Source organism: Aplysia californica, unplaced genomic scaffold, assembly GCF_000002075.1.
Source record: "Aplysia californica isolate F4 #8 unplaced genomic scaffold, AplCal3.0 scaffold00035, whole genome shotgun sequence".
In the NCBI taxonomy this organism is placed as follows: Eukaryota; Metazoa; Mollusca; class Gastropoda; order Aplysiida; family Aplysiidae; genus Aplysia; species Aplysia californica.
This window is the reverse complement of record NW_004797305.1, coordinates 253,961-278,536: the sequence shown is the minus strand read 5'-3', so window position 1 is coordinate 278,536 and position 24,576 is coordinate 253,961. Positions and strand designations below refer to the sequence as shown.

The following is a 24,576-nucleotide window of genomic DNA, read 5'->3' as shown; positions in this document are numbered from 1 at the left end:
TCTAAGACATCTCATTTCCACTGCTTGGATTTTACTCTGCAGGTCTGCTGAAAATGTCCATGTCTCAAATGCATATAAAATTAAAAAGATTGACAAGACTAATTCAAGCAGTAGCTTCAGTTTAAGTTTAATTGACAAGCTGTTGATTTTGTTTCTCCACATTGGTTTCAGTTTTGCCAGTGCCTCTGTTTTCTATGACGCTCTTGCAAGGATTCCGGTCTTTGAGCCCTCTTCATTGAGCATTGCTCCAAGGTACTTGAACTGATTCACAGTTTCGAGTTCCTGTCCACAGACTGTGATTTTCTTCTCAATGGGCTTTATGCTGTTTAGCTTGAGATTGTCTTTTCAGCATTGATTTCCATGCCATATCTGGTAGACGTCTCGTCCAGGTAGTTCATCAGATTGGCAAGTACTTGTTCTTCTCCCATCAGGCCATCAATGTCATCAGCAAACCGAAGGCTTTTGATAGTCACCCCCACCAATGATGGTTGAGTTCTGGTGTTCTTTAAGGGCATCTATCATTAAGTGTTCAAAGGTCATTATGTGAATAAGGTCAATGAGAGGAGGCAGTCCTGGCAGACTTCAGCTGCTGTGTGGAACCAGTCGCCCACTATGCCTTGCATAAGTACTGCTCTGCTGGTCTTTGTGTACAGCTGTCTGATAGTGTTAATCAGCTTTTGGTCCATGTTGTATTTGTTTATTGTGGTCCATAATACATCATGCAACACACTGTCAAATGCCTCTTTAACCCCTTCGTTGCCTTATGACGTACGTGGTACTTCATGCAAATGCGTAATTTTTAGCGAAGTAAGCCACAGAATTTGGTACAATTTGCCACTATTGGTTGCCTATATGACGTTACGTGTATGTCATGCTAATAACCTGACTCTTAAGTCTTCTGTACAGAGTTTTAGCCACAAGCGCTGCGTAGATTTGTATTTGGGAATAAAAGACGCACATATCGGTACCAAATTTGCAAGTATTACTTTACTGCTAGGCTTGCAAGAAATCGATAAACACAGATCTACGCTTGTGGGTGGCTGTGTGCTCACGTAAAGCGTAGGTTTCAGTGTTTTTTGAGTGGAAGTTTAGATGTTGTTTTTCTCTGTTAGTTGTCAACGTCCATTGTTACTTTGTTACAGATTAGGTAAACAAAACAGTGACCAGCCACCTCACATACGATTTGTGCATGAGTTGTGGGCGAGGCTTGGTTATGACGGATCACACGCTTCCCTCATCAGCAGTTGAAAATTAATTGTTAGGCCTATCCATTGGTCTACTTGGGTAAACATTCATTGGAGGGATTAACAATAATGACAGGTGAATGATTAAAAATTAATAACAAAGCGTCGGGCGATGAGTAACCACGGCTGGTCGCCTGAGGCAGGTAAATTTGACCATGGGTTGATAAATGAGATGGCCGTGGCCGCGTTGGACAGGTGACCATTTTTTTACACAGTTAAATTATATAGTAGTAAAAACACAAGGAGGGAAATGGGAAGTGGCCGTTTGTACAGGTGACCGTATTACACAGGTGACCGTATTACACAGGTGGCCATCATGGCAGGTTGGACTGTATTATGAAAGGGTGGAGGGTGTCAGAAGCTCTGTAAATGTGTAAATTATACAGAAAGCTTTTGATTAAAATTTATATGTGAGGCAGCGCTGTGGAATCAGGCTCTCGTCAATTTTGGGGCATACAGCGGCATTGGTATCATCTTAAAATTTATTCACTTGTCTTTATTTGGATGAAAAAAATATACATTTATCTTGAATGCAAGTCGAGATATTTGCGAAAGAAGGAGGTGGGGTCACCTATTTTCAGAGGTAAAATTAGTGAGAAAATGGCCGCCAAAGATTTGTTATTTCCTCAGCTTAAGAGTCTGTGGTAACTGAAAATTTACATTTTTTGTGCCTTTAATCAACATTTTTTAGAAAAATCCACACAGAAATTAGTCCTTTAATGGGAATGAAAGGTGTTGAGCCCAAAAACAAAAATTTGATAAAAATTCACAAACCTGCGGAAAAATGCAAGTTTCTTTGCTTTGATTATTTAGACGTGAGCCTGATTCCACCACGCTGCCTCAAATATGGATGTCAGTCGGGTTGAGAAAATATGAATCATCAAGTTTTATCTTAACAGGTTCTCTAATTGAAATGCCATTATTTTAAAGTGCAATTCTCCTTTTAAAATGACATGATTTGGCAATATATATTTTTAGATGTCTCCCTTTTTTAAGAGATTGTGATTAATTTTTATTACCAGTATCTAAGAAAAAAAGATGAAGATGAACTTTACCCATATATGAGGAATACTGACCCAGCAGCAAATTCATATTTTCAAAATATATGTTGAAAAAAAATGAAACTTCAAACATGCATTTTCTCAGCAAGAAGAAAAAGCTTCAAATGCAATTCATACCAACTATCGGCTCTGTAACAGTTTCTTACAGCCAAATTTAAAGACATCTTGCGTGTTCAAAAAGTATAGAAAGGGTCAAGGTCAAATGCCCCTTTCAACTCTGTTTTTAAGAAACTGAACCTCTGAATTTGATTTCTATCTCCATTAAGACCAAACCAAGTAAGTGAAAAGCAATAAAACTTCCCAAACAGCCCAGATTCAAGAACACCCCATTCAAGATTCAAACCAGAGTCATCTACACAATAGCAAAACATTGTTTTAAATGAGTAAACAGCACATGTTCAAAAGTTCCGGGTTCTAAGAGAAACAATTTTGAACAAATAAGCACTTCTACCTTAATAGCAACAATTTTTTGCTCTATCTCCTAGATCAAGTTAAGAACAACCCATTTATGACAGTAGAACATCACACTGCTATGCAATCATCCAGTTTTTATTTCAACATTTAACAACTAACCTTGCCACAACGTCAGGATTTGTGGGCCTTGGCATTTCCTCAGAGAGCTCATTTTCCTCATACTGACTGAGAAAAACCAAGTGTGCCAGGGATCCAACATGCACCTGGAATAGCAAAAGGAATTATTCAACCCACAAATTTATAATTGTTGTCTATACCATGGTCTTCTGAACATTCTTTTCAAATCTCAAGAAAATGGGTAAATAATAATAATAATAATAAAAAGCATTTGTATAGAGCATATCCCCACTCAAATCAAGCTCTATGCGCTTTACACTATATTATTACCCCAGCAGACCATAGAACACTCAGAAACATTCTCAGCTTCCTGGGGAACAAACAGTGCAAGCAGCTGATTAAGTGCTCAAACACTAACAAACTGACAAGATTTTTCATGGTCTATAGCTGGGTACGAAAATACCTAATCCCATCTGGGTGAAGTGAGGAAAATTTGTGTAAAGTGCCTTTCCCAAGGACACAACATCGAGCCCCTGACAGGATTCGAACCCACAATCTTACAGTTGCAAGTCCTTGAGCCTAACCACTCGGCCTCCAATGCCACAACACATTAACTCACTGGAGACAGTTTACGCAGTATTTGCGAGCACCAATATTTCCCAGAGAGGCCGTTCATGCACCCCCTGCGAGCACAAGTTTTGCTTTTTTCCTCGGCAAAGTATGCACGCAAATATTGCGTGAACCATCTCTTACCATGCAGCCCACCATTGTTTCGCTTCATGCGAAGTTTCACCGGAATTGGCTGGAAACTTTTTGAGTTATCGACCCAGAAGGAAAGTTAGTCACACTGAGGCCTTACTTTTGTTTCTCTGAAGGTGTTGGTTCTCGCAACACTTTGTCAGTACAATGGCAGCACGTTTAGTTTTAGCAAGTTTTACGGTACTTGCAACACAATTAGGTCGAAGATTAGGTGTTACAAGAGAGCAACAAACACAAAAAAAGGAGGAGAGATCAGGACGATAGATCTTTGATAGGAAAGAAGGAGCAAACCACACCAGAGCACCCGCCAACCACCCACTTTGCAGCACGAAAAGCAAACATTTTTCAAGTGTTTGCACAACTTTGACAGTTTAAAAATTTCTGATTATGATATTTTAGACCATGGGGATCCTGATTTCAATGTAAATGAGCATCAAAGCACTGATCTGATTCTGATAGCAAATGTTCTAGATCTAGACTAGGCTTTCAAATGCAAAATTCCGCTTTGTCTGGAGCCCTGTTTTTTTCACACTGAAGTGGACTAGACAGCTAATCCATAAGGACTACCATATCGATTACTTGCCTATTTATGAGTTTGGACTTTTTATTCATTTTGAAACACAAAACACAATAAAAGACACACACAAGATTAATTTTTGGCGATTTTGTGAGGGTTTTTTTTTAATAAGACATTATGTCAAAAAATTTTGGCGAGCAACACATTTTAGCACATTTTCAAAAAATCATTTCTAAAAAATGTAAAAGATGTTGCCTTTCTGTTTTTTTGTGTCATATTGGGCATGTTTAGATCTGTTATGTGTGTAAAAATGGCGGTTGTATGTCTTTGGGAAGGGTGTTGTTTGAAATATTGAAATACCCCCAAAAACGCCAGTCTTCAGCGTACGTAGACCCCAAAAAGGCCCAGTCTCTAGTGAATAATAAATAACAACAGTTATAGTAGACTACACTGAACAAGTATTATCTACCTCATAGGAAAATTATTCCTCAAATGAAACGGGTAATTATTTCATTTACAACCTCTGACATGTCATGTGCTCCATTGCCAAAATTAACATATATTAATCAGAAAGAGAGGGGCTCTTTAACAAAGAGCAAATGAGTTGCTTTCCTGGTTCAATTCCCAGTCCATGCAGGGATTGTTGGTGTGGGCTGAAAACATGGGGGGACTCTGATTGTTCATATGTCTGATCACAGGGTAAGTGGGACTGAAACCTAGTCTTCTTGTGCAAGGCCAATAAAAAGTGGAATGTCTTTTAGAATAGAACACAGTAGATTGAAAGGCTAAGAGCACAAATGTGAAGTGAGAAGACAGATCAGTTCGACAACTTTGCATTCACAGAGAAAAAAATACAACCAAACCAGACAGGTCCTAACTTCTTGTAACAAACTACAGGAAAAGAAAGAGGAAGGGGGGGTATTATTTTATGTTTAAAATTTTCAACAATACCTTAACATCATTCTCCAGACACTCCACATACACATTTGAGGCACATAAGTCTCCAAGTACCCATGAGATGCTGTACAGATTTTCCAGCAGGACAGCCACTTGGTAAATACAGTACAAATACAGTCTTGGAGAGTTCTTGCCAAGTAGCCTTTTTACCGTGACTTCTTGGAGGTTTCCAATGCAGCCGGACGGCAGTGAGAATTCCTGTTCAAATATTAAAGGAAGGTAAAAGTTGACATACCTTTACAAAATAAAGCAGGAATTAATATAATAATACCTTAAGAAATTTGGAAAATGTTTATTAAATATTAAATTAATGATTCCCTCCCACAAGCCATACACTGTGCCAGCTACATACTGATGCCACCACCAAGCACAACAAGGTGCCCCACACACAATACTGACAATAAAAAATTCAAAATTAATATGAAACTACAATTAGCAGTTTGTTTCTGACTCTGCATCCTTATCAAGTCCTTTCCAATGTGAAAATTGAGTCTTGAAGGCAAATTTGGAAAGATTTTTAGGTTTCTTTTCAGTTTGACCTGATTCTGTGTTTGGAAAGGAATATATGGAGGATAAATCATCAACACCAGGTCAGTGCATGAGTGCTGTGAGAGCATTAATTTAAGTTACATCTTTCGTGTGAACAAAAACTTGACATTGAAAAGAATTTCTGTGAAGAGAATGATATGTCAGGTGGAAGTGACTATTTTCATTCCGGAAAAGTGTGTAAAAAGTGTAAATTTTATTACAATTTTGCATTGAAATTTGCTTGGAAAATCAAGGTTCACGCTGCTGTTCATACCTACCTCACCAGAAAAAAATTTGTCAAAAACAACTAAAGACACTTTGCTCAAAACTATCCATTGCCAGTAAATTTTGTAGATTATAATGTGTGCAAGTCTGGGAATCATGTGCATGTGTTTGTGTGTGTGTGTGTGTGTGTTTGTGTGTGTGTGTGAGTGTGTGTGTGTGTGTGTGTGTGTGTGTTTGTGTGTGTGTGTGAGTGTGTGTGTGTGTGTGTGTTCTTGTTGTTAAATGGCTTCACAATGTGCATTTTCTGTCCTTTGATTCGTCAGCAGAGCCATAATTTAGCATTGTATAAATTCCCATTATTATCATTCATTATAATTATTTGGTATAGATTTATAATACGTATGGCATCATGATGAAATCTATCGCTAGCCGCATGATTCAACCGCCAAAGTACAAAATTTTTGAAAATCACTTTTTGATCCCTTTACATAGGCTAGTACAGCCCTTGATACACATCATGTTGAAATCCCGAGTTTGAAAGATTACTGCAAAGTGTTTCAATCCTTCAGTAAATCAATCACCCATATCATACAGTCCTCAATTTCCACGTGATTCAGCCGCCCAAGCGCCGGTTTTGCAGCCCGGTGGTAAATGGGTGGTTGAATCACACAGATTTTGTGGCTCGTTGATGTGTTCACCTGTCAGGTAGGCGGCATGACCTACCCGATTGCGGCCTTTGTCAAAACAGACTGAGGGTAACATCAAAACAACCTTTGCTAACTTCGACTCAGATCAAGCCCTATCGATAGCCAGACGATTTTGTCAAGGCAGTTTGCGTAATCTATCACTAGGTTTGGTAGTGTCGTTGATAAAAGGAAAGATGGCATCAAATAATGTTAATACTGAATCGGCCAAGTTGGTAAAATGTGGCAAAAGCTACTGACGAATGAATCTTTTTAAAAGTCTTTGATTGACAGCTGAGGGGCACTTATTTCACATTCTGTACAACTATTGGAAAATATTTTTATCACGACTTTTCGCGTTTCTTAATTTACTTTAAGCGCACGCCCCTTGCTGTGTCTGTCATGTACCATTCTTGAATCATTGATTAGTTCAATCAGTGCCGGGTAGATGATACTTAATTTGTCACTCGAAAAAAAAAGCCACTCATAAACATATACGCCCTGAAAATTCTCTCTTCAACAATCTTTCAGCTTCCACTCTCCAGCTCTACTCTTCAAATTGAAACAAATCTCCCGTGACTTTCTACCTGTATGCAAAACAATGAGTTTGTATGCAACTGCCCTCATACAGTGGTTTTCATGACTGTTACAAAGGCAGTTTACTTGACTTGGAGATGGGAGCTCCACAATTGTCAAATTACCAGAGAACAGAAGAGGACAAGCAGTTTTGTGACAAGTAATTCTTTGACAAACTTGACGACATTGCTTTCCTATTACTACAGACCGAATACAGGCAAAATCTATCTTATCCAACACTTTCAAAGCCTTGGAGGTTTTTATTGGGAGAACCAAAGAAAAGGAGATGAGTCACACATTGTCCCAGACGACTTTAGAGAGTAAAAAAGAGCAACCTATTGTTGCATGTATGTTGGAAGGATCAATGTGAAGTATGCAAGATAGGAGAAAGAATCTAACAAGAAACTTGCATAAAACCCAGTGGATGGGACCAGATTATGTCTAGTGTGCAAGGACTTGGAAGCGGATTTGTTAGTATGGCGTTGAATGCATCTACTGCATTATATCATAACAGAACCAAATTAGCTGTCTATATTCTTTAAAATTTGGTAACCAAAGATGTGAAGTGTCACGTTTGGCATGAAGGAGAAGGACCATTGATTACCTATGAATTCTCTTCTTGTGTAAGTGACGTCCTGGAGGAGCAGAGCCTACATTCGTTACATATAGTGATGGTTGTACTTATCAGACCACAACACTTTCTTGTCAAATGCAATCAGCGACATTTGTACTATACAGGACAAAACTGTTGAACTCAAATACCTTGAAAAAGAACAAACGCAAATGGAAGTGGACAGCACACACAGTGCAATCAAAAGGTCCATGAAAAATGACATGGTCTAAGTGCTCCTGGATAATCTTGAACGTTTTTAAGAGAGCAAGACAATACTCCCCCCCCCCCCCTTTTTGATGTTCGATTTCTTGATCATTCAGACCTGGCTGAAACAAAAACGACCCCATTGTCACAAACGTTCGTTGCGTGATTCAAACACCCAGATGCCGTCATGTTGTCACTTAGGCAGTTGAATCACGCAGATTTTGGTAGGTGTAAACCACCTATGTCCAGTAACTTATGTAAGAAAGCTTTTCTTTTTTTAAGTTAGTTACAGTCCATCGTCCTAGGACATATGTGAGGTGTGCAGACAAAATGAGTTTTCTTTCCGGCTTAAGTCGTATGAACATTACAACTTCAACTTTTTAGGGGGAGTTTGTGCAATTTGTAAGTATGGAATAATAAAAGACACGGTAGACTTGAACAAAATGGCATCAACTAACAATCTTTAAATCTGGCCCCAGTGTTGATTTTCGGTCAATATCTCCATCCTTGGATCGCGAGAAGTAACTCATTTTGTCAGCACGCCTCACATATTATATCATATATCTGAATTTCAGATTCACAGGTATGAGCATAAAGAAATAAAACAGTTTTTTGCTTCTCCTGAAAAATTTGTCTCTTGGCACTTAGGCAGTTGAATAACGCGGCTAGCGATATACATAATTGCGTACATGTGGATGGTTGTTTTTATAGCTGAAAACACTATGGAACGTAGAACCATGAAAATATTACTGAAGGTACCGTAGTTCAAAGACCAAGCTAAGTTTCTATCAATTCAGTAAACTGTAAGTGCTTGCATTCGCCTAAAAAATTTAGGAAAATAGAAAACATTATCGTCCGTTTATGAATTTCCCGTTCATCATTTCAATGCAGTGTTAAAGACATATTTGCATTTTCCATGATATAAAAATTGCGCTTCCGCCGGAAATCAACAAATCTTCTTTGGGCACCTACAGTTGGTATGTTGCTGATCGCTTACAGAGAGTTACTTTTCTAAGGTAGTTAGACTTAGAAGATGTATCTTTGTGATAGATCTAGGTCTAGATCTAGAGATACTATATGCCACCAAACCGCAGCTTTGATTATGATTGGCATCTGTGCTGTGGTTAAGCCTGTGATAGACTTTAATTTAGAGGCTGTGCTGTGGCCTTGTGGTTAAAAGACCAAGACAGTATTATCAGGTGTGTGTTGGGTGGGCAGTATCGATTCATATGGACTTCCGATTGCACCTTGACCATCAATAATTTATTTATAGAGACACCAGCCATCCATGTCCTGGTGCTTTTAGCCCTTCTGATTGCACGAAGAGATGCTGCAGAGAGAGTAGAGCAAAACTACCGCTGAGAAATCACCTATGATGTAGAAGAACAAAGACAAAGGGCATTGAGAAATTAACCATGCACTGTTAACATCAGACCAGAAGTATGTATTTGACACTTTCATGACAGCTGTACAGAACAAAGCAAAGGTTGACGCCCCAGGCGGGTGCGGGAAAACATTCCTTCTAGAAACCATACTGGCAACAATTCAATCTGAAGAAAGAATTGAAATTGCAACAGCCAGCGGTGAATTAGCTGCAACACTCATTACAAGGGGTAGAACTGTACTCAGTACCTTCAAAGTATCTTTAGATATACCTAGATGTGACACACAAATCTGTCTGCCCCGCACAATATCAGTCGTAAGACGCACAGTACTATTATCAGCTACGAGGCTTGAAAGACAAAAAAGTGACTTTCCATGAAATTTTTGTTTTTTGGATCTATTGAAAGTTTGATGTCTTCTGCTTCATTTAAGATAAAAATAAATAACTATAATCGACTATAAATATTTTATTTTGATTTATTTTGAAGATGTGTGTGGTTTGTTTGCAAGCCTGGGTGACGAGGTAAAGGAATTTGGACCTTGCTAGTGTGCAGCTGTGAGATTATTTTTAGAACCACTACCTCATGGCCATCTTTGCTTCAACCAAAGATTTTCCACTAGTGGAGTATCTTTGCTTCAACACTCTTCATTCGTAACTATTTTTAGATTTTAACCCCTTTTTGAGCATGAATGGTCAGAAATGTAAACAACTTTGATGAGTAAAACTGAGTAAAAAAAGTAATTTCTAGCTCACTTCAAGCTTGTTTACATAAACAGCTGACTGTGTGGGCGTGCCCTGCTCGCTGTTATTGTCTGTTGATCTTTCAGTTTTACACTTGGCTTGACTTTAAAGATTCGTTTTTATTGTGTTTTAGTGCTTTCAAAAGATTAATTAACCTTCCTTTAGATCTCTCAAAGCAGACTCCTTACCAAGAGGCCAGCAAGGCGGTCTATGTGCATGGGTGTGTATGTGTGTTGGTGTGTTTGTATGTGTACGTGTGTGTGAGTGCGAGTGTGTGTGTGTGTGTGCGTGTGTGCTCCCGGGTGTTTATGGTGCTATTGCAAACGTATAATTATGTAGCATAAACAGAGCACGTAAGCCAACTTGCGGCCTTCCGAGTGCGTGGTTTCGGTAAAATGGGGTCAATTCAGATCTCTGTTTCTTTGCTCTTTTGCTATAAAACACCAAATGCTGAAAACTTTGAAAAAGTTCAGACTTTATTCATTACAGTAGTGTAAGTTGTTTGTATATCCGATTATTTGGAGCTAGAGAATTGTCGTGGAAAGGGAAGCCCCTCGCAGTCGGAATGCGAGGTTGGCCGGTTCAAAATTGACACCCATGCATTTGAATGCTTTGCAGAAAGATTGATGATTAAATACCGTCTTTTCATTAGCGGAGAACTATACAGCTTTGAGCGCGGTTATTATTTTTAGCCTTTGGCGTTCTGATAGAAAACCTTGAAAAAAAGCGTCTAAGTTTTCAAAGATAATTTTAAACACGATATGTATAAAATACCGGCTAAAAAAGGTACCAATAAAAAGAACACTTCTTTTTCTATTAGAATAAAGTCATTGGCTTGGAATTATTTTGCATGAATCCTTCCGCGAAACTCCGGGAAGCACTCAGTATACTACGGTATAGAGCCGGCTCCCTCGCCATGGGGACTGAGGCGGCACCGGCCGAGACAACGCTCTGTGTTTTTATTGAAATAATGACAGATCATCCTGTTTGAGGCAATAATACTGATTTGTAATGATCTCACAGTCTTGAAAAAAATTAGGCTTCATTTCTTTGCTATAATGATTATATTCTGTTAATGTAGAGATGTTTGGTGCATTTGGTACTCTTTTATTATATTTCAATCATGGGGTTGCAGCCAGTTATCGACTTCAACAATATTATGTTAAATTGAAACAGCTGCTATTCTCTTAAACATTGACTGAGAGGTAAAAGTATGATACCAAAATTCTCAGGCGACATAGGCCTTTCATATGAAACAGATGAATTTGACATACAGCTACTTTGAAAATTTAGTATCTGGTACCTAGTATAATGCTACTATTTTTTTGCATTTGACGTGAAGTCCATTCTCGTGAAAACTTTGTTTTGTCCATAAGTTTTTTCTCTGTGAATGAATAGTTTTCTACTTCTGTATGTTACCTTGTAGTGGCATAGCCAAGATAACTGCTAAATTTCAAGTCTCTATTTCAATTCTAAGACCCCCATTGCTATGGAAACATGTTGCTCAACTTCGGAGGCCATTTTCTCCTTTTTTGTGTTTCCTCACCTCGCACAATTAAAAGTTCAGTATTTTCGTCAAATATGTTCACATTTACTTCTTTCTTGTTATAAATTGTAGGGAAAAGGTGATAGTTTTTTAAAATAATGTTAACTTAGTTTTGAAATTTCCTTGATATGACTGATATTGACTGGCAGGGACACAAATGTGTTCTACCAAGAAGCAGACATCCTTAGCAAGGCTCATCAATGACTGCCGTGCCATAGTAATTGACGAAGCACCTATGCTGAAGAAGGCTGTCTTTGAAGCTCTGAACAGGACGTTTCAAGATATTAACTCCACAACAGATACAATGGGTGGCATTCCGATTCTCTAATGTGGAGATCTTCGACAGATTTTTGCCAGTAGTGAGATCTGGCACAAGAGCCAACATTGTCAATGCACGCATCAAAAAGTCCTCTACATGTGTGTTCACTTACATGGTGACTTTGAAGCCTCATTCTTTCAAATTATTATTGGACATTGGAAACAGAAGGAAATCAGTTGTTGTTGAACCTGACATAATCAGTGTTCTCAAACTCGGGAAAAATTCTACTTCTATTGAAGACCTCATCAACCAAGTTTTTCTTGATTTCGCAGACAATTTGGAAAATTTGCAATGGCTGTCAAAAAGGGCCATACTAGCTCCTTTAAATGAAACAGTCTTTAAAAAAAAAAACTCATTGACATGATGTCGTCTACACCCAAAGTCTATCAGTCTATAAATACTGCACTCAACCAGGATGATGCAACCCACTATCCTGTGGAATTCCTGAACTTCCTTGAACTGGCTGGCCTTCCACCCCATGTTCTGAAATTAAAGACTGGTATGCTCGTAATGGTCCTCTGCTCTCTTAACCCACCAAAACTAATGAATGGTACAAGATGTGTTGTAACACAAACCATGCCAAACGTCATCAAGGTTGAAATTTTTTCATACAAGAATGAAAAACACTGGATTCCCTGAATTATACTTCAACCAAGAGACATTGGACTACCTTTTATTTTCCAACAAAAACAATTTCCACTCAGACCATGATTTGCCATTACAATTAATAAAGTTCAGGGACAGTCTCTTCATCCAGTTGGCCTAGATCTCACATGCACAGTATTTTCCCATGGAATGTTGTATGAAGTCATAACCCGAACTGGAGATAAATTTGCTGTTCACATCTTGGCACCCAACAGTCAAACCAGGATTGTTATATATCCTGAGGTTTTGGACAATATACATCAGTTTCACTTTTGAAAATTCTACTCTTTTTTTTCCGGTATAGAATAGAACCATCCTGTTTTATTCAAATAACTTTTTAAAATTATTGCAGTTCTGACACTTTTATTTACCTTGCAACATTAATTTTTGTCTCGAAAACATTATTTTCCAGTTCATAGAACAGCTACGCAGGCTAGTCATAAATAAAGAAATCGAAGAAAACAAAATATTTCCTCTTGTTTGTTTTGGGCACAACATCTTTTCATCTAAAAATACATTCTTGTGTGGATTTCAAAGGCATAAACAATATAAACTTGCAGTCTCCAAGAACACTACAGCTTCTGAAGCCACCAAACTTTAATGGCCATTTCCTTGCTAGTTTTACCTCTGACATCAGGCTACCCTGGACCTGCTATGATATTAAAAAAATCCAAGATCACAGGGGAAAAAAAATCGGTCTTTGGTGAAAAAAATCGGGCTCAACGACAAATCACCAAGGAGACTGCCAAGTTGAATTAAAAATTTCCCAGGGGTGTCCATAAATATATATATCCATGTATATACATGCATATTGTGCCCTCTGTGTGTGTGTGTGTGTTATTATTATTTTTTTTATCCTGAAGTATCACGTCAAGCACTCCTAGTCCAAGTGTCTAACGCCCCCCCTCCCTCCCTGATAAGTCCTGAAAGACGCTTCAACCAGTGCCCATATTATGAACACAAGTTGACCCCATAAACCGTCAACGGAACTCGCACGCCGACGTCATGTCACGTGATAAGAACACACAATTGAAACTAATGAAACAGCTTTGCTGACGGGTCTTGATGATGAGCTCAACTAACCAGAACTCGGACAAAGCATGTTTTGAAAGTAACAGCAAAAGTACTCACAAAATTGATCATTTAATGTCTTAATTGAAACAGTTATCAGGCCATCATCAGAGAATTCTCAGTGGAAACAAAAGCAAAAGTAGTCTAGATCTTGAGAATGTCCCAAGTCAGAAAGCCAAATCATTGCTACTTCCATTAAAGTTGAAATAACACGTGCGAGTAGAGATCCAACACAACTTAGGGCTAGTCAACTAATGAATCCAGCATCGATATTTGGTAAATAGTGCTCCGCAACAGAGAAGAAGGCAGAGTAAGTTTTTAGAAAAATGCGGCGCAATAGACAGAACAAACAAAATTGGGATACAAGCGATCAAAATCGTGAAAATCGGAATGCTTGAGATTTGGGGCAAAAATCGGGATATCCCGATTCAATCGGGATGAGAGGCAGGTCTGCCACCCCCACCTTGTTCAATTGCAAACATCTCGACTTTTATTCATTATAAATGGGTGGCTTGTAATTCATCTAAAGAAGGGCAAATGAACAAGCTTTAAGATTATACCAATAACTCTATAAGTCCCAAAATCGACCTGCACCCTATTCCACAGCATTATGACAAATAAAAATGTGTCACGACGCGGTGGAATCAGGCGCTCATCAATTTTTGGGCATGAGGAATTGTTGGTATCATCTGAAAGCTGACTTATTTGCCTTGCTTCCAATTAAATAAATATATATATCCATTTATCTTGGATAGAATTCAAAATATTTGTGATTGATGGAAGTGAGGTCGTCTGGTTTCAGTGATGAAATTAGTGAGACAGAAAAATGACACATTTTGTGCCTTTAATCAACGTTTTTCAGTAAAATTTACCTGGAAATGAGTTTTTATATGGACCAAAAAGAGGTTAAGCCAAAAAATACAAATAAGATAAAACTTTCCAAACTGCCGGAAAGATGCCTGTTTCTCCGATTTTGTTATTTTGACGAGCGAGTGATTTCCCCATGCAGCCTCACAAATGTGTGTCACAACGTGGTAGATTATGCATTCGTCAATTTTTGAGTTATATAGAGTTATTGGTATCGTCTTAAAACTTGCTCATGTGTCTTGCTTTTGATTTTAAAAAATACAGATCTATATTGAATAGAAGTCAAGATATTTGCAATTGAGAAAAGTGAGGGTCGCCTGGTGTAAGAGAAAAAATTAGCGAGAAGTTTGGTGACTTGCAAAACTTGAAAGTCCTTGGAAAGTGTAAATTTACATTTTTCATGCTTTTAATCATTTTCAGTAAAAATTCATGCAGAAATGTGTTTTTAAATGGACTTAACGGTATTGAGCCAAAAAATAAAACTTTTATTTTAATTGCTTTCAACATTTGGCCAAGGTATTCATTTGGATTACCTTTTTGATGTCAAAAGCATGAGATCTGGATTCAATATTACTGACGAACACATATGGGGTAAGATGAAAATTATGAACAAAAAATTTTTTTTATTGTCACTCACATTTATCATTTATTGTTTCAGTTTCAGTAATTTTCTTGAATGCTGTCACATCTTCCTTGTAAATCTCGACGAAACAGAACTATGTTTGCCCCTGATGAGATCACACCATGGTGTGAACTCGTCGAGGCATTCGTTTTTCCCCAAACATCACACACACATCTGAGCTCTCCACTTGAACTTACTTTACAAGCTGGGTTTTTTGGGTTTTTTTTAGTAGAGGTTTTACAGCACTCGCAACTGCATAAGGTCATATGAGCGTCATCACAAGCTGGGTGGGTATATAGGGCCTACATCGAACTGTGAACTCTTTGGTGCATAAGTTTTCCTGACAATTGCAGCAGTTGTCTCTTCACTCAAATTGCTTGACCGACTGTATTTTAACTGATGTGGTCACAACACAATGATGCATTACAACAGAGACAGGGGAACACCGTGAGAGATGGAAAGCTATAAATTTTGGACAGGAGGAGCTATAAGACTGACGGAGATCTTAAGACTCGCTACTGGATAAGTGAAAATGGCATGGTTCACGCCATTATGATTGGTCATCAAGGTTAATCACTCTTTGCTTGCCATAAGTCATAAACCCACCCATGGGTCACGTCAGTACATTTCAAAGTAAGGGGAGGACATTTCACAAATTGTTGGCCTAAACATGACTAATCGTGGATTCTCCCTTTGTTGCATCTGTTAAGTTCCCATTCCTGTAAGATTCTGCATTTTCCTTGTTTCCAAACATCATGATCTTAAGCAGAGACCACTGTATATCACGTGTGGCTTTTATTCAAATTAGACAGATTTATCACTGAATACTAACCTCCGCCCTTTTATCACCAGTAAGAATAAAACAGACTTGGCCAAGGCTGGAAATCAGGCTGGGGGTGAATCAGTCAATTCAAATCTTCTTCTGGGCTTGTTGGCCTTGATGTACAGTTTGTCTTTCATGCTTCGGTACCTGGTACTAAGCCAAGTTCATGCACGGAGAAAAAAGCAACTTTGGTTCTTGCGCTTCCATGACCCTAGTTCTCGAGGGATCTAGCACTTAATTTTCTTGGGTCAGGAAGAAGAACTCAAAAGTCCAACAAGAAACGGGCTCACAAAAGAAACGCTTGGGTGATTAAAACTCTAAAAAGAGCTAGACTGCCTTGGTTGCCTCAACTGAATTCTAAATTGATCTCTATCCGAAAGGGAAAAGATCAACATTAGTTTGAAACAATAACAACGCCATTGAAAACTGCACAGACAATATTTGGTAAAACTCCTGGTTTTATGTATTGCCTTCTTTATCATTGACAGCAAAGGACTATTTGAAATAAATTAGACGTGAGACCATCTTTAGGTCACAAAATAAAACTGGAAAGGACATGACTATGTTCTTCCATCAATATCAAATGAAGTTTAAGAAATCTTCTGTGCAAATTTCACCTTAAGCGCATCACTATTCATACTTACAATTAACTCAGATCCATTTTGAGCTTTGAACAACTTGATGGGAGGAAGAACTGAACTCAAAACCTCTGTCTCGATTTTAACCTTCATCTCAGGAGGCCAGGAACGGGATAATACTTCCTGGATGACCAGTCTGCCATTCTGAAAACAGAATAAAGGAACTTTTCCAATTTATTAGCACTAAAAAGATGGCCATGAAGAGACCTGACAGGTAATGGACTGAGTTGTAGAAGGACATTTTCCAAAGTAGAACAAAAATCACACAAGTACAGCATAATGATAGGCCTATTTTAATATGTGCAAGGAGAAGAGCTCCGTAAATATATGAACATAAAAGTGTGCATGTGTCCGTCCGTCCGTCCGTCCGTCCGTCCGTCCGACCATCCATCCATCCATCCATCCATCCATCCATCCATCTATCCATCCATCCATCCATCCATCTATCTATATATATATATATATATATATATGTGTGTGTGTGTGTGTGTATGTGTGTGTGTGTGTGTGTGTGTGTGTGTGTGTGTGTGTGTGTGTGTGTGTGTGTGTACATATATATATAGACTCAGAGGCAAAAGTAACACGAAATTTTCATCGTCGTTAAAGAGCAGGCCAAAGTTTCCATTAGGGAGAACTGTTCACATGTTCCATTGAAGCATGGTCTAAAAACTGCTAGACTGACATCATTAGAACAATGCAATGCCCTGACTGGTTGCTAATGCAACAAACAACTAAGCAACTATCACAGCTCATGGGTACTCACTTGTCACATCATTCGAGTAGTGAGTTTGTGTTCATGAGGTCCCTTTGTAATATTACCGCAGTCTATACCTCAGAACCCTGTTTAGCTTAACTTTATGAGCATTTTCTTCACTTACAACTCGAAACACACGCCGTGATTCTGTCAGAACTATGAACGACCGGGCTTCAGATGGGCGAACTTCAGCACCTTCGGTAGAAAAAGACAGAGATCACTAGTATATAACTTCCTCACAAGAAAGAAACATCAACAAGTTGGCTTTGAAATCAATATTTTAGATTTTTTTAATACAAAGAAAGCAGTTTTAACCAATGTCATATGAGTATGAGCTCAACAATGATACTGTCTGATCTAACTGTACATAACAGTAAGGAGACTGGAATGCCTCCCTTTCGGAGTACATACCTGAAGAATTACTAGGTACCGCATCTACCTTTTACATGATAACCAATTACAGAAGATTTCCTTTTTCAGCTTTGCAGTTATACCTAATCCATCCCTTTATTTCAAATACATTTTCGTTGCATGAATATGTCTGGGGTTTTCTTAAACAGGAGTTCTCATCTTGTCTGACCAGTTCGTGAATTTTAAGAACTGGAACCTTTCTTGGTGGAGCACAAGTGTGTTGTTACTTTTTAAATGGAGACTACATCAAAGACAATAGATCCTCAGGGGCATGGCAAGATCAGCTAGAGAAACTGTCAACCATTTGTGTCCCAGAGCGGCAGAATCAGGCATTCATCAATTTTGGAGCATATGGAGTTATTGCTATCACAATAAAGCTTGCATATTTTTCATAATTTTGGTCAAAAAAAATAATGATATATTTTGTATAGAAACCAATATATATGTGTGATTTCAGTAGGCAGGGTTAACCTGCTGTTACAGGAGATATTAGTGAGAAAATGGCCTTCATAGTTTGGTGACTTATGAAATGGAATACTCATACTCATTCTTTAATTAAAATAACATATTTTTGGTTTTAAGCAACATTTTTAGTAAAATTCACCTTTTAAGTGTGTTCTTTAACTCACCGGAGACGGTTCACGTAGCATTTGCGAGCACCTATATTGTCCTGAGAGGCGGTTCACGCACCCCTGCGAGCACAAGTTTCGTGTTTTGTCCTCGGCAAAGTATGTGCGCAAATGCTGCGTGAACCATCTCTTACCGTGCAGCCTACCTTTGTTTCGTTTCGTGCCGAAGTTTCACCAGAATTGGCGGGAAACTTTTTGAGTTATCGACCCAGAAGGAAAGTTAGTCACACTGAGGCCCTACTTTCGTTTCTTTGACTGGTGTCTGTTCTCGCAACATTTTGTCAGTACAATGGCAGCAGTTTAGTAGTAGTAAGTTTTACGGTACTTGCAACACAATAAAGTCGAAGATTAGGTGTTACAAGAGAGTAACAAATACACAAAAGAAGGAGGAGAGATCAGGACGATAGATCTTTGATAAGAAAAAAGGAGCAAACCATACCAGAGCACCCGCCAACCACCCACTTGGCAGCACGAAAAGCAAACATTTTTCAAGTGTTTGCACGACTTTGACAGTTTAAAAATTTCTGATTATGATATTTTAGATCATGGAGATCCTGATTTCAATGTAAATGAGCATCAAAGCCCGGATTCTGATAGCCAATGTTCTAGATCTAGACTAGGCTTTCCAAAGCAAAATTCCGCTTTGTCAGGAGCAGTTTTTTTCACACTGAATTAGATTGGACTGCTAATACATAAGGTCTACTATATTGATTACCTACCTATTCATGAGTTTGGACTTTTTTATTTATTTTGAAACACAAAATACAATAAAAGACACACACAAGATTAATTTTTAGGGATTTTGTTGGGTTTTTTAACATAAGACATAACGTCAAAAAAATTTGGAAAGCAACACATTTTAGCACATATTTAAAAAATCATTTCTAAATAAGTATAAAAGATATTGCCTTTCTGTTTTTTGTGTCATATTGGGCATGTTAAGATCTGTTATGTGTTTAAAAATGGTGGTTATATGTCTTTGGGAAGGGTGTTGTTTGAAATATTGAAATACCCCCCAAAAACGCCAGTCTTCAGCGTACGTAGACCCGAAAAAGGCCCAGTCTCCAGTATGTTAATTAATGGAGAAGGTTTCTATGCAACAACAAAAAATTGATTAAAATCGCCTAACTGTCCGAAAACACTGATTTCCCCATTTCCTTAGATTTGACAAGCACCGGATTCCATAACAATGACCCACATTTAGAAACTGTTGTATCTATGCATGTCCGAGCCATAAAGGATACAATAAACCAGAAAAAAAATAATCAGGTTTTTTTTTCTTACACTGACAAGCAATAAGTAAAGTCTCTGACAGCTGTCAACAAAAAGATTTTTGTCCAATAAAGAGTGTGTAGTTGGCATTTCCTTACTATATTGACTACTACTAGGTAGGCTACCGCAAACTGGACGTGCATTGGGGGTGGTCGCGGAGACCCATATTTTTACCCTCCTAAAACACTGTGTGATCATGCATATTATATACACAGACACTTGGTATATCAGAAGAAAGAAGAGCTTTCCCTCTTTTTAGTGGTATTATTTATTTGAATCAACGATTCTTTTGAAAGCAAAATCTTGAGGGATAAAAGACAACACTATCAAAGTTTTCACTGCAGCGACCACACGTCTCATGCATCAATTTTTGGGGTGACCTCGGTTGAACTGAAACGGGGAGTGTATGGCAATAAATACTGCAATCTGATTCATTGATATTCTAAGATGAGAAAACACTCTTTCCGGAGATATATTTCTAAAGACTGTCCTTAAAGAATTAATAGAAGAGATTTCACGTGAAAACTTTCGACGCTGTTTTTTTATGGAACCAGTGATCAGACTGACTATGGAAATATATCGCTAGAAAGCTCCTCTTCAAGAATAACACAGCCATTATACGAAAATAAATATCGGACCCTCCCCATCAGCTTGCAAGCAGGGCCATCATCGGGCCAGTTTCGTATAAATTCTTTTTCCTTCCCATCGACGTGGCCCGGCACACAGCGGAGAAGCCGGTGGTCATGAGTAGTGATTTTCAACCTCCCCTTGTATTTCTTGCCATTTTATTCAAAAAGCCATGTTTACGTCAATATATTTCCATCTTTTGGTTATAAGATACCCCAGAAAAAAATTGGGCTTGTTCTCTATGTGCATGGGTGTGTGTTTACAAGTTTTTGTTAATGTCCATTCAAATTTAAGAATGATATGACATCTCAAAGTGTAGACATTTCGCAATTTAAAAGATATAGCGTTTTCTGCAACTTCAGACATTCATAGCTTTGTTTAAATTTGGTATCAAAATGCTCAAAATAATACATTCTATATATAAGGTGGTGCAGTTAACTATGAAATCAGAGGACTTTGAAATTTCAGTCTGTGGTACCTACTACTACAAACTTGACATTTATCTGCTTAAAAACTCAAACAAGCTTATTCTACATACAGGTAAGAGGTGCATGTAACTACACGTAAAAGTACTCACGGTGATGCTGCATAGCTCCCTGCAAATTTCAAAACACAGAAAAAAGTTTTGAAAATTGTAAGTAATTATCAAATGTGGAAGAGGAATCCTTATCATGCAGGCTAAACTATAAATAGAACAAGAAAATACTTATGAAAAATTATTGACTCTCTTGATATTTTAGGCTAGCATGGGAAAATAAGGGCTCAATGAAAGCTTTTTAAAATGATTATTCTTTTATCTAACAATCAAGATAGGAGTCTTGACAAGGTACATCAAACTCTAAATCTTAATGTAAATAACATGTTACAAGTCCATTATTGAACTGTGTTTTATTCTCTCATATCATCGAATTAGGCAGAAAAGATTCATTTCTGTGCTTTCTTATGTGTTCTATATGTTTCCCTAATGTCATTTGTCCAGGCTGGGGCGGACAGGCCAATGAGTATTTGGGAAATGCCTGGAGGACCAGTACCACTAGGATAAATTGGGCGTTTTGTTGGATTTTAAAAAATTGCCATTAACAAAACTCCTTCCCTCAGATCACTGTCATTTCAAGGTTTTAAGTTGAATACTTTCTTTGGTCAACCAATGTTAGCAAGTCATTATGAAGAGCTAATACGGGGTTCCCATTATGGCTGGATCGAGCCGATCGCCTGACTCGGTCGCCCGAAACTAAAAACAAATTTCAGACAACCAAGTCGGGCGATCGGTCCGACCCGCCGATCCAATCCGTAATAGGCACCTCATATTAGAAATAGACCACTAATGAAAAATAGAGCTATTGATCTCATCAAACTCATTAGCAAGACAGGCCCGAGCTACAGAGGAAGTAACGAAGGGACACCTTATTGTTTTAGTAAGGTATTACGGCGCAGGCAACTGCATAAGGTCATAGGAGTGCCAAGGGGTGGAAAAAGCAGCAGTTCCCCTATGTTGTTCCGGCACAGTATGAGCTTGACATTGATAAATATGCCCATTCATAAGAACATGTTAATGTCCCCCTTGTTTTGTTAACAAGTTACAGAAGAACAAAGTTCAGGGAAAATCATTATGAAATAAGATCTGTTACAATCTGTGCCCATACAGGACTTATTGACTTATTCACAAAATTGTTTCAGATTATGAACAAAAAAACTGAACCTAAAACTTTTGTTAGGTCAGTCTCCCCCTCCTTTCCCTCCAAACCTCTCCCTTTTCTACTTTCTTAACAGGAGGAGCTACCCTTGAGGATCATTTTTTATGTTTGTTGCCCGAGATCAAATCTAAGTACACATTTTTAAGTTAGGCATAGTAAAATCTCTTGAGACGCAATTTTATTTTGGCATAGCTACAGCGGTTGCTATGTGAGGTGTAAACACACCTTAAGAATAGAAGGACATGTAGCGTGAACACACCTTAATAATAATTATTGTGACGTAGGCCTAAGGGACGTATCACATGACTGTGATTTCGTGCAAGCGGTGGGAAATCTGAAGGTCACTCTCTCACTGAAGCCAAAGCGAGTAACATCGGCTTACGAAGAACTAACAGACGACCGGCAGGTGGGGCCCCACCAACATCAACTATCATCTAGATCAACTACTCCAAGACTCAAGTAAGTCGTAACATAACATGGTGTCAGAAGTGCGCAGAGATACGGACAGTACGAATCCAAGTGCAAATATTGAAATCGCAATGTAGACTCTAGATTAGATCTGTAGATTAGAAGATTAGACACAGATCGAGACACGTGAAATTTTCTACTAGATCTAGAAACCTATCTGTAGGCCTATGACGCTAAATCTAGTCGCCTGAATCTAAACCCATTGAAACTAGTCAACCAAGCCTCAATATGGAAGGGACAAAGTCCAGATTTCCAGCTCAAATACAGCCGCCTCAAAAATTAAACATTAGCGAGGAAAGTGCTTTGCAATCAAACTGGAGAAAGTTTTCGAGGGCATGGAAGAATTATGAGATTGCTTCAAACTTGATCAAAGAGTCAAAACAGTTTAGGCGTGCAGTCTTATTGACAGTTAAAGGGGAAGATGCGATGGACAAATTTGATGGATTTAAGTTTAGTTCCAAAGAGGAACAGGATGATATCGATACAGTACTCAAGAAGTTTGAGGAATTTTGCATGGGAACAACTCATGAGGCATTCGATTCATACCGCTTTCATGTCAGAGTACATGAACCTAATGAATCCATTGCTGCCTATGTTGCGGAGCTAAGAAAATTGGCCAGAGGGTGCAACTTTGAAGCATTTGAAGATCGCATGATTCGCGACAGAATTTTAGTTGGCTGCAAGACTGACCATGTGAGAGAAAAGTTGTTGGAAGACCCCAAGTTAGATCTCAAGAAGGCAATAGACATAGCAAGAGCCTTTGAGGCTAGTCAAGTCAAGCTAAATGAAATGAAAGAATTAGCAGTTGACAGAGTTATGTCAAAAGACAGAAAGAAATTGTTTCCAGAAGAAAAGAAGCAGTTTTCAAGTGATAAGAGGTCACAATATCCAAAGGATAGAAAACAACAGTCTTCAAAAAGGAAATGCACAAGGTGTGGATATGATTCACATAGAAATAACCAAGATTGTCCAGCATTAAGAGTGTTACAAATGCAAAAAGATAGGACATTATGCTTCACAGTGCAGAACAAAAGAAGTGAGACGAGTAGAAGAATCAGACTGTGATGATAATACCACAAGAACCATCCTGGGTTCAATACACGAAATAAATTTGGTGAATAACTGGCACACAGAGATATTAGTCAACAGTCAGAAAATGACATTTCATATAGACACAGGAGTTGACGTGTCTGTAGTCTCAGACAAAAATTTTAGAGACACAAAAGTGCTAAAGCAAACTGACAAGAAACTCTATGGACCGGGAGGGTCAAAACTAGATGTAATCGGTGTATTCACGGCAACCCTGAAAAAGAACAGTTGTAAGTCAGAACAAGACTTATACGTTATCAAGGGACTCAGAAAACTGCTGTTAGGCAGACCTGCCATTGTCAAAACTATATGTAATCGGTGTATTCACGGCAACCCTGAAGAAGAACAGTTGTAATTCAGAACAAGACTTATACGTTATCAAGGGACTCAGAAAACCGCTGTTAGGCAGACCTGCCATTGAAGCACTTAAAGTGGTGGAAGTTGTAAATGGATAGTCAGAAGCTAAGTTTGACCGAAAACTTAAGTATGCTGGTCTTTTCCAAGGCTTAGGAAAAACAACCAATGAATATACTATTGAGTTGAAAGAACAATGCAAAGCCATTTAACCTTACCTGCCCTAGAAGGCTGCCTCTTCCACTAAAAAATAAAGTTGAAGAAGAACTAAAATCTCTACAGGAACAAGGAATCATCAGACCTGTTACCAAACCTACTGATGGGTGTGCTCCTATAGTAGCTGTTCTCAAGCCATCAGGAAAAGTCAGGCTATGTTGTGATTACACTAAACTAAATGAAAGTGTTAAAAGAGAGAACTACCCTCTTCCTACTACTGACCAGTTATTGGCACAGTTGAATGGAGCTACAGTTTTCAGCAAGCTGGATTGTAACAAATCATTTCATCAAATTTCCTCTAGACGAAAGGTCTCAAGAGTTAACTACTTTTATTACGGCTTTTGGGAGATTTTGTTACCAAAGACTGCCCTTTGGGATCAATTCTGGTCCTGAAATATTCCATAGAAAAATGTCAAACATCGTGGCAGGAATACCAGGTGTGATATGTGACATTGATGATGTTCTTGTAGGAGGAAGAGATAAAAAAGAACACGACGAAAGACTGAAG

At 38.4% G+C, this 24,576-nt stretch overlaps 1 protein-coding gene across 2 annotated transcripts in view; it reads right to left on the bottom strand.

The window, feature by feature from the left end:
- LOC101864126 overlaps positions 1 to 24,576 on the bottom strand; it is a 102,971-nt gene that overhangs the window by 21,743 nt on the left and 56,652 nt on the right. For both annotated transcript variants that reach the window (XM_005091716.2, XM_005091717.2), the window contains exons 18-22: positions 20,825 to 20,843; positions 17,433 to 17,503; positions 16,561 to 16,698; positions 5,064 to 5,267; positions 2,879 to 2,982 (exon numbers count right to left, since the gene is read on the bottom strand). In XM_005091716.2, coding sequence (XP_005091773.1) covers positions 2,879 to 2,982; positions 5,064 to 5,267; positions 16,561 to 16,698; positions 17,433 to 17,503; positions 20,825 to 20,843 — 536 coding nt within the window. The remainder of the gene's footprint in view (positions 1 to 2,878; positions 2,983 to 5,063; positions 5,268 to 16,560; positions 16,699 to 17,432; positions 17,504 to 20,824; positions 20,844 to 24,576) is intronic.